This window comes from Galeopterus variegatus, unplaced genomic scaffold (assembly GCF_000696425.1).
Source record: "Galeopterus variegatus unplaced genomic scaffold, G_variegatus-3.0.2 Scaffold309, whole genome shotgun sequence".
NCBI lineage: Eukaryota > Metazoa > Chordata > Mammalia > Dermoptera > Cynocephalidae > Galeopterus > Galeopterus variegatus.
In genome coordinates, this window is record NW_007726420.1 from 380,582 (window position 1) to 398,749 (window position 18,168).

At 33.6% G+C, this 18,168-nt stretch overlaps 1 protein-coding gene across 1 annotated transcript in view; it reads right to left on the bottom strand.

Annotated features, from left to right (window-relative positions):
- The window catches only part of USO1 (USO1 vesicle transport factor), a 70,086-nt gene that overhangs the window by 41,686 nt on the left and 10,232 nt on the right, over positions 1 to 18,168 (bottom strand). The window contains exons 2-4 of the mRNA XM_008567299.1: positions 12,350 to 12,436; positions 12,205 to 12,269; positions 5,928 to 6,004 (exon numbers count right to left, since the gene is read on the bottom strand). Coding sequence (XP_008565521.1) covers positions 5,928 to 6,004; positions 12,205 to 12,269; positions 12,350 to 12,436 — 229 coding nt within the window. The remainder of the gene's footprint in view (positions 1 to 5,927; positions 6,005 to 12,204; positions 12,270 to 12,349; positions 12,437 to 18,168) is intronic.

An 18,168-nucleotide genomic window follows, 5' to 3' on the forward strand; every position in this document is an offset into this window, starting at 1 on the left:
AAAAAAAAAAAAAAAAAAAAAAAAGATCCCACAAAATTGCTGGGCTATCTTTTTTCAAGCCACCCCAGACCCTAATCAACCATGTGTGAGGGGAGAAATCCAAGTAGAGATATCTTTTTTCAAGCCATCCCAGAACCATAATCAACTATGGCTATATGGCGGACGGTATAGGAACAAATACCTAGCCAAATTCTAATGAAATTCTAGAGATAAAAAAGCAAATAAAGAAAATTGTACACAAAGTGACCCATGGGGACCACATATATCAAGTGAATAGCTCTCCAAATATGTGAGAAATCTGTGTTCAGAAGACAAGTAACATACTCTCTCCTCCCTAGAACTGTCTCCCTCTAGAAATTAAGATAACAGTAATGTGTTGACCTAATCCTGGGTACTTTGTAGGGCTATTTCCTTTGAGCATATATTCATATTTGTTGAATGAGATAACACTTGTGTGTATAATTAATAAAATCATGCTTCTGAAAAATAATTTACACTACAATCATGTTTATCTGAGTGGTGTGAATATACAAGAGCATGTAAACTCAACTATAGGGGCAAGATAGTAATGTGAACGAAGCAGGCAGAGTGTAAGACAATAGGGAAGATAAAGAGTATATGCAAAAAAAGGGGGGGGGGGAGTTGAGTCCAATCTCTCTCCTTTACCACAAGACCCTGTAGCAGTAGTCTTAAAAAAAAAAAAAAAAAAGAGTACATGCCCTGTCTAAGGGAAGCAGCAGTTATTCAGCTGCAGCTGACTGGCTGACTGCTGCCATGTGCAAATGATGCAGGCCCAGGTGCTGTCAATCATCAGATGACTTAAAAAAGTCTAAAATACAAAAACTGATGTGAAAGCTCCCAATTTGTAATACCGGTAACTTACTCAAATGATTTAAAATACTAAGTGGATCAAACAATCTTGCTCACTAAGACAGTCAATGCCCTTGTGCTAGAAGTTTTTAATTTCTAGAGAAAAGCTGAAAGCAAAAGTCAGTGACATTTGGGAAAATATTAGAAATTGTAAACTAATTTAGAAAGGAAGGGGAAAAAACCATGATTGATGTTTTCAGACTTGATGAATTCTTCCTATGAAATGATTTTTAAAATGCTGAAATATTTTTATGTAGGTAAACCTAACAAATCAACCTATAGGTTTAAAAATTCAGGATAGTGTGGCACGTTTACAGGTATCTGGAAGCGGCTGGCTGGTTAGCTAAGTTGGTTAGAGCATAGTGCTAATAACACCAAGGTACAGGGTTTGATCCCTGTACAGGCCAGCTGCCAAAAAAAAAAAAAAAAAAGGAAAAAAGAGGCAACTCATGAAAGCAAGTGCCTGTGGGTAAATACGTATATCTAGATTAAACAAAGTATAACAGGCTTCTTCATTGCAGGCTTCTCAGTGCTTACTATACTAATGTAAATTTTGTGAAGCTTCAGAAGGAAATACAGTATGTTTAACTATGGACCCCTTTTAATACAGAGCACTCTCTGGAACTTTTGTGCTACACTTTAAGGAATGCAGGTCTAATAGCAGAAAGAATTTAATTCATTTTGTTTGCATTGAGCACAAGCTAATAACTTAGCAAGAGGTAGAGTTAATACCTTTGATTTATTCTATAGTTATACTATATAAAATACTGCAGCTTTTCAGTTTACAATTAAGATCTATATTTTGAAATGAACTAAAATATGAATTGAATTGATCTAGGTAAAATATGGTCCTGTTCCAGGGATCATTGGTTCCTCTGGCTTAATACTGTCTATATAAAAAAGTGTTAGTGAGATACACTCTACTTCTTTTAAGTTATAGTCACAAGGCAGTAATTCTGAGCTTTAATGAGAGTCCCCCAAAATTAGCTAAGCAATTAAGGTAATACTCAAAGCTTTTGGTGCAACAGTAAATTAAGCTATAACTACTATAAACTACTAATTATATCTAAAAGTTGTAAACTACAACTATGAGAAATATCTATTGGATATATAAGCAAATATATGAGACAAGTAAACCATCCTTTCTCATCTAATATACTTAAATTACAATTCCTAGAGCTAAGTTTATTTTTTACATCCTATAGTTTATTACTATATGCTATACCTATTATAACCTGTAAATGACCCTTTACTGTAAAATAAATGAAAAAAATGAAATAAAAATGAAATGGCCCTTTGTTACCACAGTGAAAATAAACCTAAGGTAGGTATGTACAATGAAAGACTGCTTTTTTAAAAGTCTTTATATATACCTCTGGACAGGCCTGTTTATATGACTGGCTTTTAGCTAAACAAACATAGATAAATTTATTCTTAAAATGTATTTACAGGAGGCTGGCCGTTTGGCTTAGTTGGTTAGAGCACGGTGCTAACACCAAGGTCTGGGGTTCAATCCCTATACTAGCCAGCAGAAAAAAATATATATATTTAAGGTTGTACTTTTTCCAGAGGTGTAAACAATATTCAAAAACATTTCTGTACATTCTCTTTGGTTCTCGAATTCATTTCAAGTTCACAAGCCATATTATGAAGAACAAAACTGCTTTATAAAAGGAAGTATTCCGATAAAATTATTCTTAACTCAGAGTGAGGGAATATCAGCAATCTTCTTTTACTCTGTGGTCAACTAGTTAAACAGGTACACCTATATTTTTTAACATTTATCCGAATCTTCTATAAACTAGTTATGTAATTACATAATTTAATATATAATCTAGTCAGAAAAATAAAGTAAAATTGGCCACAGTTTATCCAATCAGACATCTATGGAATACTAAAGAAAAAAGAAAGAGAAAAAAATGTATTAAAAAAATACTGTTCTCCTATATATTGGATGATACCATACAAGTTACATTATTTCTGGGCTTTCATTTTCTTATCTTCAAAAATAGATGAAAAAAATACCACCTACTTCATAGGCTGCTGCAAGGATGAAGTAAGATAATGACCATAAAAGGACTTTGTAAATTTTTAGGCTCTATACAAATATGATAAAACAATAATAGAAATGACAACTGTACTGTGCAACAATGAGACAGCTTGACAAGAATTGAGGCACAATGCTCTAGTATCTTCTGATTTCAAACAAGGGAGTCAAATGTTACAAAAGGTAATGCTACATACCTTAAGTTAGTTTCTTTGTTAGTTTTTTGTTAGTATAGGCAACTTTGTTATCTACCATTTTAAACCTACTTTTGATAAGAATATTCCCTTCCTCATTTAAAAAAGTTAAGCATCTCAGGAAAATTGGTAAAACAAAATAAAATAAAACTTGGTTACTTTAATTATGACGGAAAAGAATATCAATGCTAAAGGTAAATGGAACTTGAAACAGCATCAGAGAAAAGAAAGAAAATATTGGTGAGTTCTATGAATTAATGTAAAAAATGTCAGTAACCAATACATTACTGTACATGCATTATTTTAAAGGGACAATATCAATGTAAATATATTCTCTAAACTGAAATATCTTCCAGTTCTTATTGAATATACATAAAACATGCATGCGTACATGAACATGTATACACATTCAAATATTATTTTTAATAAACTGTCTAAAAATTTTTCCAGGTAGTACATGAAAAGTAACTTTGAGTAAATTGTCCTACCAGAGAAAAGGTTTAATTTTATGAAAAGATGCACTAGAATATTTTATGTGTTCTGGACAGTAAACAGACTTGATAGCCATACAAATAATAGCAATATAAGATTATCAAATATTCTTCTTTAATGAAGGAATTCTTATATAGTGAAACAAATCTGATTTATTTACCAGCCAGAAGAAACATCATTTGACAGTGTCCTTTTATATTATCAGAAATTATGCCTAAAACATCATGCATACATAAATTCAATATTTTACCTTCAACATCATCTGAAAAGGTAGACAAAAATAAAGTGGATGATAAAACAATTTTTATGTAGTAATATATACAAAAAGAGCTTACAAATGTCAAATAAGCAATATAATCTCTTAAAGAAGAGACTCATATTCATTTTCATCAAGCATCTGAGATATCCTATACTATAAGAGATATAGTATATGTTATAGTTTTAGGACTATGAGACAGATTTACCATTAAATTAAGGGGTTATAAAATATTACTAAGATAAGGAACTCTAAAAGAGAGTTTATTATGTCAGTTAAGAATTATCTTTGATAAAGCAGTAAAGGGAAAGTATCAATAACAGAACTGAAAGGACACATTTCTCTTTCACAATGAGTAAATTTTCAGAAGACAAAGTCCCTAGAAAAAGTGAATCTACTAGTATTTATTGAAAGAATTCTTTATCCTGTTTTATCCAAAGGATCATTTTTAGATGCTGAATTAAAAATAAAGAGCCCAAATACACTAAGAAAAATAAAAGAGTGGAATCTAAACATGATTATACTGTACGTTTAGACAAGGAAATCACCTAAGAAATATTGTTGCTATACCTTTTTTGAAAAAACAGAAAAATTATCCCCTGCAAAATAACTAGAAAAAGAGCTAAATTTCTAATCTGAAACAACTAAGAGAAAAAAAAGGGAAAGTCTTTTTCTTTAAGTGTTTGAACAAGTGTGTTGCATTTAATTTTCTCACCTTAGAAATAACTAGGAAGAATTAAGTATCTTTTTCTTCACAGTGTGTTCTTATGTGTGTTGAATCTAAGAGTTGTCATACGACTGACAACCTCTTTTTCCATGGGTACTAAATTATGTTTACTAATTATTTTACACCCCTGAGAAATTAATAAAGTTAAGTTGTAAGCTAGACAACACAGTGAAATAAAAATTTAAGAAAAAAAGATATTTAAGTGTAAGGAATTCTGACTATTCAATACACCCTAGTTTCAAATGTTCTTATTCTGGTATTTTGTGTAGTTAATATCTATATCTATTCCTGCTCTACTTTTATTTTAATAAAATATGTGCAAGGTCAATATACATCTACATTTCTTTACGATTTGTCTACTCACAATTTTGAAGGATCATATAATTTCAGTCTAAATTAGATATACAAAATACATAAAAACATCCATCCTTCTCACTTTCTAGAATAATGGAAAACCCACCACGTCCTACTGCAACAGCCAATTTGATATGAGGAACACACTCTTCAACAGCTTTGTGAAATGTTACCCACTGCATATGTTTTTGCAATATATACAACAAAATGTACACAGACTTCCAATCAAGCATTTCACATAGTGTCAATAAAATATATGAAGTAAATGACAATATTACTTTAAGTATGCAAGTATTTTGAAATGAAAAAGGAAAAGGAGCATGTACCAAAGAAACGCGTGAATTTCAAACTGATTCATATCATTGTACACCAAACAGACTTAATGTAAAGGAAGAAAATAAGAGGTTAAGTATTTACTAGGAAAAAACCCTCTAATTTTGTACTGTTCATGAGGTAATAATAAATAAAATACTGTGATTTTCAATCAATAGCCAGAAATGATTATTTAACCCAGAACTGGCTAATATGCATACTGCCTAACTATATCTAAAACCAAATACAAAGAGGGCAAAAATATTACTTAAAAAAGAAAGGATCTTATTCCATTGCATTATGTTCCAAATCACACACAAAGCAATTATCTTAAAGATACTTTCCTAGGGGCCAAGCCCGTGGCGCACTCGGGAGAATGTGGCGCTGGGAGCGCAGCAGCGCTCCCGCCGTGGGTTCGGATCCTATAAAGGAATGGCCGGTGCGCTCACTGGCTGAGTGCAGTGCGGCCAGTCTCAAAAAGGACAAAAAAAAAAAAAAGATACTTTTCTAGAACTAAGCCTATGTCTTTACCTTGCTTTTTAAAAAAAACGAAAAAAGAAATAAAAAGCCTTATAAATATATTTGTAAAATAAACCCAACTTTAAAACCAGTAAGACTGGCACAACCCAGTTAATTTTATGAACAGAAACACAGTGAAGATAACTGGAAACTTACCAACTTCTTCTTCTTCATCATTAGATATTATATTATATAGTGTGTCCAAAGCATAACCTATTATTTCAGAATCCGAACTGGAAAAAAGAAATTATTACACTTACACACTGCTAGTTTGAGTGTTAATTGTTACAAGCATTTTTAAACAGTTATTTAAGGGGCTGGAAAAAATAAATAAATACACGGTTATTTAGCAAGACCATATGAAACAATTCCATTTCTAAAAAACTACTCTAAGGGCCGGCCCGGTGGCGCACTCGGTAGAGTGCAGCGCTTGGGAGTGTGGTGGCGCTCCTGCCGAGGGTTCGGATCCCATATAGAGACCGGTCCGCTCACTGGTTGAGCGCAGTGCAGGCGCGACACCGAGGGTTGTGATCCCATTACCAGTCACGAAAAAAGACAAAAAAGAAAAAAAAAAAAAACTACTCTAAGAAAATATCATAGTGCAAACGACAAAGAATGTGTAAAGGCTTATTTGTAATAGTGAAAAGTAATTAGCAACCTAAATATCTAATAATAAAAAAAAATGGTATGGCAAATCCTTTCATATAAAGGAGCAATAAAAAAAATTATTTTCAAAGAATATTTAATGACATGGTAATTAAAAACCCTTGATATAATGCCAAGTAGGAAAAAGTTGAATACAAAAATTAAGAATGATCTACATGATATACAACAATATATGTATATATGTCTGTGTGTCTCTCTCTATATATTTATTTTAAAACATTATAAATTTGTAAAATAAACCCAACTTTAAAACCAGAAAAACTAGCACAACCCAGTTAATTTTATGTATGTGTATGTTAATATATATGATTTATCTGTTATTTCTGGTAAGATATCTCGAGTTTGTTTCTCTTCTCTATACTTTACTTTCTGAAAAAAACAAAAAACAAAACAAAAACATCTTATGGCAAACATGTACTACTTATAAAATTAGAAAGTATAAGATTTTTTTATTGTTGACAAATAGATTTTTGAAATCATGAAGGATGATGATGGCACATAGAGTGGAAAGCAAGAGTGAGATACAGGTCCCAAATATTCAGTGAATATGAAGAAGTGATCAGGAGTGATAGATGAAAACAAAGATTAGGTACCAAAGCGGGTTACAACAGAGAACGTAAATGTCAAATGAAGTGGGTTTTCAAAAGTAATTTTTTTGTTTTGTTTTGTTTTTGAGAAATTTTGAAAGGCATCTTTTAAGAAAGACAACTGAGAAACTTGGAACAGAAGGGAACTTCCTCAATATTATAAAAGGCATATATGAAAATCCCACATTATCATATGTAATGGTGAAAGACTGAATGCTTTCCCTCTAAGATCTGGAATAAGAGAGTGATGCCCCCTTTCACCACCTCTATTCACACTGAACTGGAGGTTCTAGCTAGAATATGCAAGAAAATGAAATAAAAGACACAGATTGGAAAGGAAGAAGTAAAACTATATCTATTCACAGATGACATAATCTTGTATACAGAAATACAAGGAATCTGGGCTGGCTGGTTAGCTCAATTGGGAGAGTGGTGCTGGTAATGCCAAGGTCATGTGTTCAGATCCTGGTACTGGCCAGTCGCCCAAAACAAAAACAAAACAAAATACAAGAAATCTGCTAAAAAAACTATTAGAATAAACAAATTCAGCAAAGTTGCAGGACTTAAGCTCAGTATTCAAAAATCAATTGTACTTTCTTTTCCCTGTTTCATTTCTTTATTTTTTAATATTTTTATTTATTTTTTGTTTATTTTTTACTTTGTTTTTGTTTTTATTTTTCAACTATATCTCTACATATAGGTTTATCATCCTTCATCTGAAAATCCAAAATTTGAAATGCTCCAAAATCTGGAACTTTTTGAGTGCCAACATGACACCTAAAGGAAATGATCATTGGAGCATTTCTGATTTTGGATTTTCAGATTAGGGAAGTATCTGCAAATACACCAAAAACTGGAAAAATCTGATATCTGAAACACTTCTGGTTCCAAGCATTTCAGATAAGGGATACTAAACCTGTACTAGCAATGAACAATCAGAAAATGAAACTAAGGAAATGATTTCATCTAAATAACACCAAAAAGATTAAAATACTTTAGAATAAATCTTACTAAAGAAGTACAAGACTTGTACACTGCAAACTACAAAACACTGTTGAAAAAAATTACTCAAGACCCAAATAAATGAAGAGATACCCTGTGTTCATCAATAGGAAGAGGTAATGTTAAGATGTTATTAAGAGGGTACTTCAAAAAGTTCATGGAAAGATTCAAATTATTTTTTAATTATATTTTTCCATGAACTTTTTGAAGTACCTTCATATATCTCAACTCAATGTACAGATTCAACACAATACCTATCAAAATCCTAGTGGCCCATTTTGCAGAAATTGACAAGCTGATCAAAAAAGCCACAGGGAAATGCAAGGGATCCAGAATAGCCAAAACAATGTTGAAAAAGAAGAACACACTTCAAAAAGTTGAAGGACACACACTTCCCAACTTCAAACTTATTACAAAATTACAGTAAGCAAGACTGGGATAAAGATAGGCATATAGATCAAATAGAATAGAACTGACAGTCCAGAAATAAATGGTAACATTTATTTCAATTGATTTTCAGCAAAGGTGCCAAAACCATTCTATGAAGAAATAGTCTCTTCAACAAATGGTGCTGAGTCGACTAGATATCCACATGTAAAAGAATAAAGTTGGATCCCTATCTTACACCTTATACAAAAATTAACTCAAAATGGATGAGAGATCTAAATGTAAGAGCTAAAGCTACAGAATTCTTAGAAGAAAACACAGGCATAAAAATCTTCAAAACTTTGGATTAGGCAATGGTCTCTTAGATATGAGACCAACAGCACAAGCTACAAAAGATAAAAACAGACAAACTGGTCTTCATCAAAAATCAAAAACATTTGTGTTTCAAAGAACACTATCAAGAAAGTGAAAAAACAATCCATAGAATAGGAGAAAATATTTGCAAATCATATATATGACAAGGGACTTATATCCAGAATATATATACAACTCAACAATTAAAAAAGATAAGTAATCCAATTATAAATTAGTAAAGGATTTGAATACACATTTCTCAAAAAAAGATAAATGAGTACAAATGATCATTATGCATATGGAAATGTTGAGCATCTTCAGTCATTAAGGAAATGAAATACAAAACCACAATCACAAAATGAAATTAAGAAATACAACTTTACACCCAATGGATGGCCATTAAAAAAAAAAGGACAATAAAAATGCTGGCAAGGATGTGAAGAAACTGGACCTTCATACATTGTTAGTGGAAACGTAAAATGGTGCAGCTGAATTCCTCAAAAAGTTTAACAGAGTTATCACATGACCTAGGTAACTGCACTCCTAGGTATGTACCCAAGACAACTGAAAACAAATGTTCACTACATGAATATTCATAGCAGCATTATTCATAATAGCCAAAAAGTGGAAATAGCCCAAATGTCCATCAACTGATGAATGAGTAAACAGAATGTGGTATATCCATACAACAGAGTATTATTGAGACGTAAAAAGGAATAAAGTACTGATACACGCTACAACATGGATGAACCTTACAATATTATGCTAAGTGAAAGAAGCCAGACACAAAAGGCCACATATTACAGCTAATCCTTGAACATGGGTTTGAACTGTGTGGTCCTCTTACATGCAGATTTTTTAAATAAATATATTGGGAGATTTTTGGTTAGGTATGCATACATTCATGTTAGGTAGCATAACTAACAGCAGGCCATTAGTAAGCTATTAGTATTTAAGTAGTTAATCAGTGCAGCATGGCAGAAACCTGGAGAAAAGTGCAATGAAGTCAAAATTTATATGTGGATTTTCTACTGCATGGAGGTCAGCACCCCTGACCCCTGCATTGTTCAAGGGTCAAATGTGTATGATTCCATTGAAATGAAGCATCCAAAATAGTCAACTCTATAAAGACAGAAAGTAGATTGGTGGTTCCCAGGTACTGGGGGGAGGAGAGAATAAAGAATAGCTAATAAACAAGGGATTTCTTTTTGACATGATGCAAATGTGCTGGATTTAATAGTGGTGATGGTCACACAACTTTGTGAATATGCTAAAACCACTTTAAAAGGGTGAGCTTTATGATATATAAATTATATCTCAATTTACAACAAAAAGAAACTATTGAGGTATCATGGTTTGGAAACATCAGTGAGAAACAACTTTTGGCCCTGAGTGTGGGAGTTAAGAGAATGAGCAGTCTCTCCTTAAGATGGCTATAGGGAATGTAGACCCACAGCCAGGAGAGTTAAAGGTCATGCCAAGAAAGGGAACAAAACTTTCCATGATGCACCCAAGGATGAAGAGGATTCAGTGGAAAGATTCTCAGTGTTAGTTGTATAGGCCAGGAGAAGAAGCATGAAACTGTAAAGAAGATGAGAGCATAAGGAAAGAGAGATGGTTACAGAATGTTGATCTTTGCATTCAATGAAGTTAAGTAAAAAAAAAAAAAGAAAAAGAAAAAGAAAAAAAAACAAACAAACCTCAGAACACTTTGCAAATGGATAAGAATCAGAGGCAAAAGAGAATTTATTAGCACAAGAAAAGGAATGAAACAAAAGAAGGCTCATAGGAGTTTTGCATTTTTGGTGTCTAGGAGTCACAATAAAACACTCAGTAACCCCTGCTATGGTATAATTATTTATTCACACATTCACAAGGCTATGTATGTGGTACACCCTACTTCTAAGCACCATGCCTGGTACACAGTAAATGTGCAATATTTTTAAAAAATTTTATTACTTAACCTTTATTAAGAGTATTGACACATTTATTTTCTGCTCTGTACTAGACATGACAATAAAGACCATTTTACATATGAGGTTGCATTCTATTTTCCACATTGAGATGTTAGTCATTTCATTACTATCTTTTTAAGACTCAGCGAAAAAAATGGGTGTATGATTTAACACATATGGAATGAAGAGGAAAGATTATAAGTATATATAATCATCACACTAATCTTCTTCCTTGCCTTTTTCCAGATCTTCTGAAGGCCACCCACATTCATTGGCTCATGGCTCTCTTCCTCCATTCTCAAAGCCAGCAACAGTAGGTTGAGTCCTTCTCATATCACCACACTCCAACCTCCTCTTCTGCTGTACTGTTCTACTTTTAAGGACCCTTGTGATTACACTGGGTCCACCTGGATAATCTAGGATAATCTCCCTATCTCAAAGTCCTTAATCACATCTACGAAGTCCCTAATCACATCTACGAAGTCCCTTTTGCCATGTATGGTAACATTCACAGGTTGTGGTGATTAGGATGTAGACATCTTTGGGTGGGAGGGGGCAATGTGAGAGAGCCATCTTGGAATCAGACCCTCCAGCCCCAGGCAAGCCTTCAGGTGACTGTGGCCTGGCTGACATACTTGAAGTTACTACGATTTGAAGTAATTTGTTACACAGCAAAAGATAACTAACACAGAGGCTATGAAAATAGTGAGAAAATCATGAATTCCAGCTGTTTTTTGGTCTGTGTAGGCATAATGGGTTAGGGAGAAAGGGTAAGTTCAGCATGAGTCCTCCAGTCTCTGGCTTGAATGCAAAGGAGCTATTGACTGGGTTGAACGTGGGGCAAAAGGCAGTTGAATCAGGCAGAAAAAGGCTAGGAGCAAGAGGACCAGAGATAAATTAACTTTTGGACATTTTGAGTTTGAGATACCTATGAGAGATCTGGATATGGTAGAAATGTCTGATGAACAGCTAAAGCTTGTAAGACATATTCAACTAGAGGTAAGATTTGAAAGCTACACATGCATAGTTAATTAAAACCAAAGATACAGATAAAATCTCTGAAAAAAATTAAAAGAGCTAAAAATAGGCTGAATGATCTTTATTTTAAGACATGCTCAGATTCAACACTTCACCCTTATTAGTGCAGTTTATTTCCCCCCCAAAAGCAAGTCTGGATAACTGATATACCATAGTATGTATATGGTAGTATAGAATATCTAAGTGAATATCAAAACATCCAATTGCCCAACTCAAACCCACAGTCTTAAGCCTTTAATTAGCAGTTACTTCCTCCCATTTTTTATATGACTGTCCTAATGTTCAATTCAGTGGCTTGTAACTAGTACCCCAAAATTTTTAATGAGTTGACAACTATATGTAAAAACTCAACAGCTTTAATATGTTGATAACTTCTGAAATAGTGACACTGACTCTAAAACAAGTTAATTAAAAATTGAGAAAAATTATTAAACAGAGACTTACCGATCTGTTTGTAAAACATGGATAAGATGTTCCATAGCTTGGATACCTACTTCCAAGCGATATTTCTGCACATAAAAAAAAAAAAATGTAATTACAGTAAGTAATACCCAACTTAAGAAACAATAATTTATAAAGCATTACAAACCTTGGATAATGATTTGAGAGCACGCACAGCATTTCTTCGATCATCCAATAAAGTAGATGAAGCTACTCTGTCACAAAGCTTTTGAATCTGTCATGGAAAAATAAAATAGCATTAAGAGATTTAAAAAAAAAAAAAAAAAAGAAACCAGCAAGATGTTTCTCCCCAAATTTATCCTCCAATTTAAAAAAAAAAACCCCAAACAGCAAATGGAACATTTTGGAAATGGTCTTTCACAAATCTAAATATCTATTTAGGTGGTATTATAATCAAGTTCAGGAAACAGATTTTTCACAGACACTTGAAAATTGGGAAGGGATGAAGGAAAAGCCAAATAAAATAAATCATATAAATTGAAGAATTAATAAAAATCAGTAGAATCAGAGCTTGCTAAATTAAACATGCCTATTATGACTGTTTGAACCAAGAGGGAACATAATTCAATACAATTATGGTAGAAGATGAAATTTATTTAAAGTTTTTCTTAACAATTATTTACATTATAACTTTACTGTAACATTTCCACTACATATTTGAACAAGAAAAGTCAGAATTGTATATCAAGATTTTAAGTGTTAAGTGTGCCTCAAAATCCATAGGGATAAAATGTTTCCAATATAAAATAATTTATAGGAATTAAAATTTGAACTGAATTTTAAAATAAATCTTGGAGCACTATTTGCAACAGGAAAAAAACTGGAAACAACCAAACTGTCCAACAAGAGAGGAAAAGCTAAATAAATTGTGGTACATTCTTTGGTAGAATACTACACAGCTATTCAAAAGAATAAACTGTGCCGACGTGAAAATACTATGATCTAATAAATAGTGAAAAAAAAAGCAAGTTGTAAATTCATAGGCAAATTATGGGTCCACTAAAGTAAAACTATACCAAAGTGGGTCTGTGTATAAAATTGCATTAAAAAAGAATTTAGAAACCTAAAACTATAGAACTTCTAGAAGAAAGTGTAGGAGAAAATCCTTGAGACCTTTAATTAGGCAAAGACTTCTCAGATGCACCCAAAGAACACAACACATAAAAGAAAAATGCAATAAATTGGACTTTATAACTTCTGCTCTTCAAAAGACAGTTAAAGAGAATGAAAAGATGAGCTACAGACTGGGTGAAAATGTTTGGGAAATATCTGATAAAGACCATAGTTTTAAAAACCACTATATTCAGGTCCTTTCTAGCTCAGTCAGTTAGTATTTTAAGTTATTATACATTTTTTAATGACAGTTCTTAACAAAGATTCTATAAATGACGTTTTGGTATGCTCAAACGTTTGCACCATAGTTGTCTGAATTACAGGTGTTTAAGTACATACAGTGTTTTCCAAATTATACTTTGTAGACTTCTGGTGCCCCAGAAAATATTAATAGATTTCCTATGATCACAGAACAAGTAGGAAACACAAGGTTATACAAAATTAAATAGGTTTCTGCACAGCCAGATTTCTAAAAGCCTTTATGATGCTGATTTGCATTTCTTTATACTGCAGATATAGTATAATAACCAAGACTAGCTTTACTTTCTGACATGTTTGAATTATGATAATGAAAAGGCATTACTTTTCTAAACAGAAGAGAGCAGTAATGGAATAAAGTGAAGTGGTTTATGTTCTATTGGAATTTTTAGGATATTCTCATAACTGATTTCACTCATCTTTCTAAGATGCCATCTTCACTCTGGTGCACAAAATAAAATGAAAGCAGCTGTTGATAAAAACAAACTACCACAACAAAAATATCTTCAATTGGCGCCCCACTGCCTAAAGGATAAAGTCCAAATTTTTCTAGACTGGAATGCACAGCCATACATTGAGTACACATGTATTTGATCTTGTGCTAACCAAAATAAGATACAGTGTCTTGCCACAAGGAACTTGTTCAAGACAGTCATGTACATAAATTAAGTATAACAACAAGTTAAAGGTATATAAGCAAACACTGTGTAGAACAGGGGCACAAAATAAAAAAGTCAATTCTATCCAGAAGTGTTATTGTTTAAGAATGGCATATGAAGGATGCCACTCAAGTCAAAAATTAAAGGATAAGTAGTGAATCAAAGGATAACTAATTAATCAGACCATATGGGGAAGGAATTCCAGTGACAGAAGATAATTTCTTACCTTATAATTGTCTACACATTTTAAAATGTAGAAAAATAGCATTTCATATTCAGAATAAGACACGTGGTCTATTTGAGTTTTTAAACTTTATACATTTATGTATCAAAACAATAATTTTAATGTATATATATATGATTTACATACACAGATATGTATACATGTTCTATTAAAATAATACATCAAAAGAGACCTTCTAAACTATGAAAACTTCCCCTTTTACACTAATTTTAAATGCCTGTTATCTCTGGTAATGACAACTGATCTAAAATATGGGGGGAGAAAAGAATGTCCAAGATCCAACTATTAACTAAAAAAATGATTTCTTTCTTTCTTCTTTTTTTTTTTTTCCTTTTTTTTGGTCTTTTTTACTGACCGGTAACGGGATCACAACCCTCGGTGTCGCGCCCGTACCGGGGACCGGCAACGGGATCGCAACCCTCGGTGTTACGCCTGCACCACGCTCAGCCAGTGAGCGGGAACTGGTCTCCACATGGGATCCGAACCCTCGGCGGGAGTGCCGCCGCACTCCCAAGCGGCGCACTCTGCAGTGTGCCACCGGGCCGGCCCAAAATGATTTATTTCTTAATCATTCAAATTATCTGCTTCTATAGGGTGATTAATAAGTAAATCACTAGTTTTTTTAGGTAGTTGCAAAATATATCCTAAAAAATATTAAAATCAATCACTATTTTAAAATACACTGTTTATACACTCCTGAGTTAGGGTAAATATGTATCAAGACTATCTTTAAAAACATAAATATGCATTTTATCTATTAAACTTGGGTGTGTATTTTTGTTTCTTTGTTTTGTTTGTTATTGGGTTTTTTTTGGTGACTGGATGGTATGGGGATCTGAACCCTTAATCGTGTTGTTACCAGCACATGCTCTAACCAAGTGAGCTAATGGGCCAGCTCCTGGGTGTGTGTCTTTTTAAAACATGATGAATCACTTTTATTCTCAAACAGAATATGTTGGGTTTTTTTTTTTCTTCTTTTCTAAAAAGATGACCGGTAAGGGGATCTTAATCCTTGACTTGGTGTTGTCAACACCACGCTCTCCCAAGTGAGGTAACCGGCCATCCCTATATAGGGATTCGAACCTGTGGCCTTGGTGTTATCAGCACCACATTCTCCCAAGTGAGCCACAGGCCGGCCCCAAAATATGTTGGGTTTTAGTGGCACGTATATATTCTTCTCAACTGGGGATTTCAATGAGAACTTTCTCACTAGCGACTTAAAATAAATAAACTCAAATCAGTCAAGCATACTCTAAACCAATGACAGTCAAAAGTGAATATAAGAACAACTTATTTATGTAGCACCATTATACTAAACTATTTCAGATACCTCCTGTCAGGCACCAAAATGGCCTCTTCACTTTAGTGACTTCTGATGGTAATCTAAAATTAGTTACAAGCTTCTCTGTCTTCTTAAACAAAAAAGGACATAATTACATTCTTACCATGTAAACCTAAGTCTTCTCCTGTATGATATATAGGGATGTATTAGATATTAAACAAAGAAATAAATATAAAAGGCTTTGTACAATTCTGGCATCTATGAATCCTCCATAAATGTTAGCAAACTTAATTATTACCAACCTTCTTATGACTTCTTTGTATTATTCTTCTATCCTATAGGTTTTTGCCTGTCATTTCCAACATATAAGTCTCTAAGAGACCATTCAAATACTATAAATTTGCTGAGTGAGATATTCACTCAGGCTTAAAATTGAGAATGAGTACATAGACTTTGCAACTTCTGCTTTTACTCTTTGGAGATCTTATTACCTCCTAATAATATTCCAGATGAGCTGAAGTTTCTGAATAAGTGATCGCTCCGAAGAAAGTGTTATGTTGCTACTCTTCACAGATAACTGAAACCAAATGAAGGAAACATATTACATATGTTCCAAACCCTACGAAGACCTAGCCATGCTTTAGTCCAAACATAAGTCTATATTTTTCAATTGATATTTACCAAGAAAAAAATTTGTAGCACAAGTATGCTTAATTTCTATTCAGAAGCTATAGATCTCAAAAACCATTATTCCATTTATTCCCTACTTGAAAAACCCACTCAATGCAGTAAAATTATGCCCCACTGTCCATTCTCTCCTTCCTCCTTTTAGTTATTAGAAGCATCTGTATTTCAGTTGGGCCCAAGGCTGACCACCTAGACTACTGTCCAACCCTTCACTGCAGCTAGGCACAGACAGTGACTACATCCTGGCTAAGGAGTAGTGAGTACTTTCAAGTTCAAGTCCTTAAAAAAAAGCTTATTTGTCCTTTATTCTTTTTTCTCCTTCCCCAGCTTCCAGGTTAAGGCCTGAAACTTGAACCTGGTAGTAATGAGGCACCTTCAACAATTCAAACAAGTGTAGAACAAGATAAAAAGTAGCACCTGGTTTCCTGGACCACCACAAGGTGCAGAACTATCTTACCCTAGGATTGCCTACTAGCTTGGACTTTTTTTTTTTTAAAGGTGAGCTAAGTGAAGCAGTGGGAGTGAAGAGGGAATGAAGAAACCTGTAACTGGTTGTGATCAATTAGTTGCAAATACCACTGTACTGGGGCCCACTAGCTTGGACTTTTAATGGAGAAAGACATAAACTTATATCTTTGTTAGACCTGTTTTCTGGCCTCTGTTATAGCAGCTGAACCAATGCCTAGACTAATAAACTCATTTTATAGAAGAAGAAACTAAGGTTCAGAAACAAAGCAAATACACCCCCAAATGCACTGCCAGTTTGGTAGCAGAGTACAGATTCTAACTGAGCTACAGATGTCTTAATCCAAAGTTCACACTCTTTCTCCTATGCAATAAGAGTCCAAGTATATGTTGCAAACTACAGGGACTGCAAGACTATTTTTGGTGAATAAGGGGACATCGTAATGCAGTCCCTAGCAATAGCTCCACTTGCACAACAGCCCACTACGGACCCTGACAAGCTTTTGACTTAACTACCCAGCCAGCCAAGGTAGTTCCTTGTTTTAAGGAAACTGGAGCCTTACTTTGGGAAAGCTATAACCAGAAGCTACCAACTTCTTAAGAAATAATCAGTACTACAAAATTATTTCAGAAAAGCTACAGGAATTAATATAGTCAGTTGGACTGGAAAGAGACTTGAGATAAAAAACAAATTAGCTAATTGGCTCATTGTAACAGACAAGCAATAAAGTTATAAAAAAAAAAAAGCATTAGGGTGGTGGCAATGGGCAAACACCTGAAGGAATAAATGAGAAAGCTAAGGAATAACTAAAAGAACTGGATTTAGGCCCACCTGGGGGTCCTCAGAGACAGAGGCTGTGGGCCTCAGCCCTGCCCCCACCAGCAACCAGAGCCTAGAATGTACCTATTAACTACGTGTGTTTCTTTGGGGTGTGTGACTTATCTGCTCATGTCCTTCACCCAATATCTGCTTAGAATTTTCCAATTCATTTTTAAGACTTCTTTTTATAATAAGTATATTAATCTTTGTGTGTTTTTTTAAAAAAGTAGAGAGTAGAATAATGATTACCAGAGGATGGGAGGGGTGGGTGTGGGTGAGAAGATTAGGGGTGAACTAATGGGGACAAAACTATGTTATCTACCCTAAGTGAATCATTGTGCAGGATATGCATGTATTTAAACAATACCCCACAAAAATAAATGTAAATAAAATTGAATAAAAAAACAAAACCGGATTT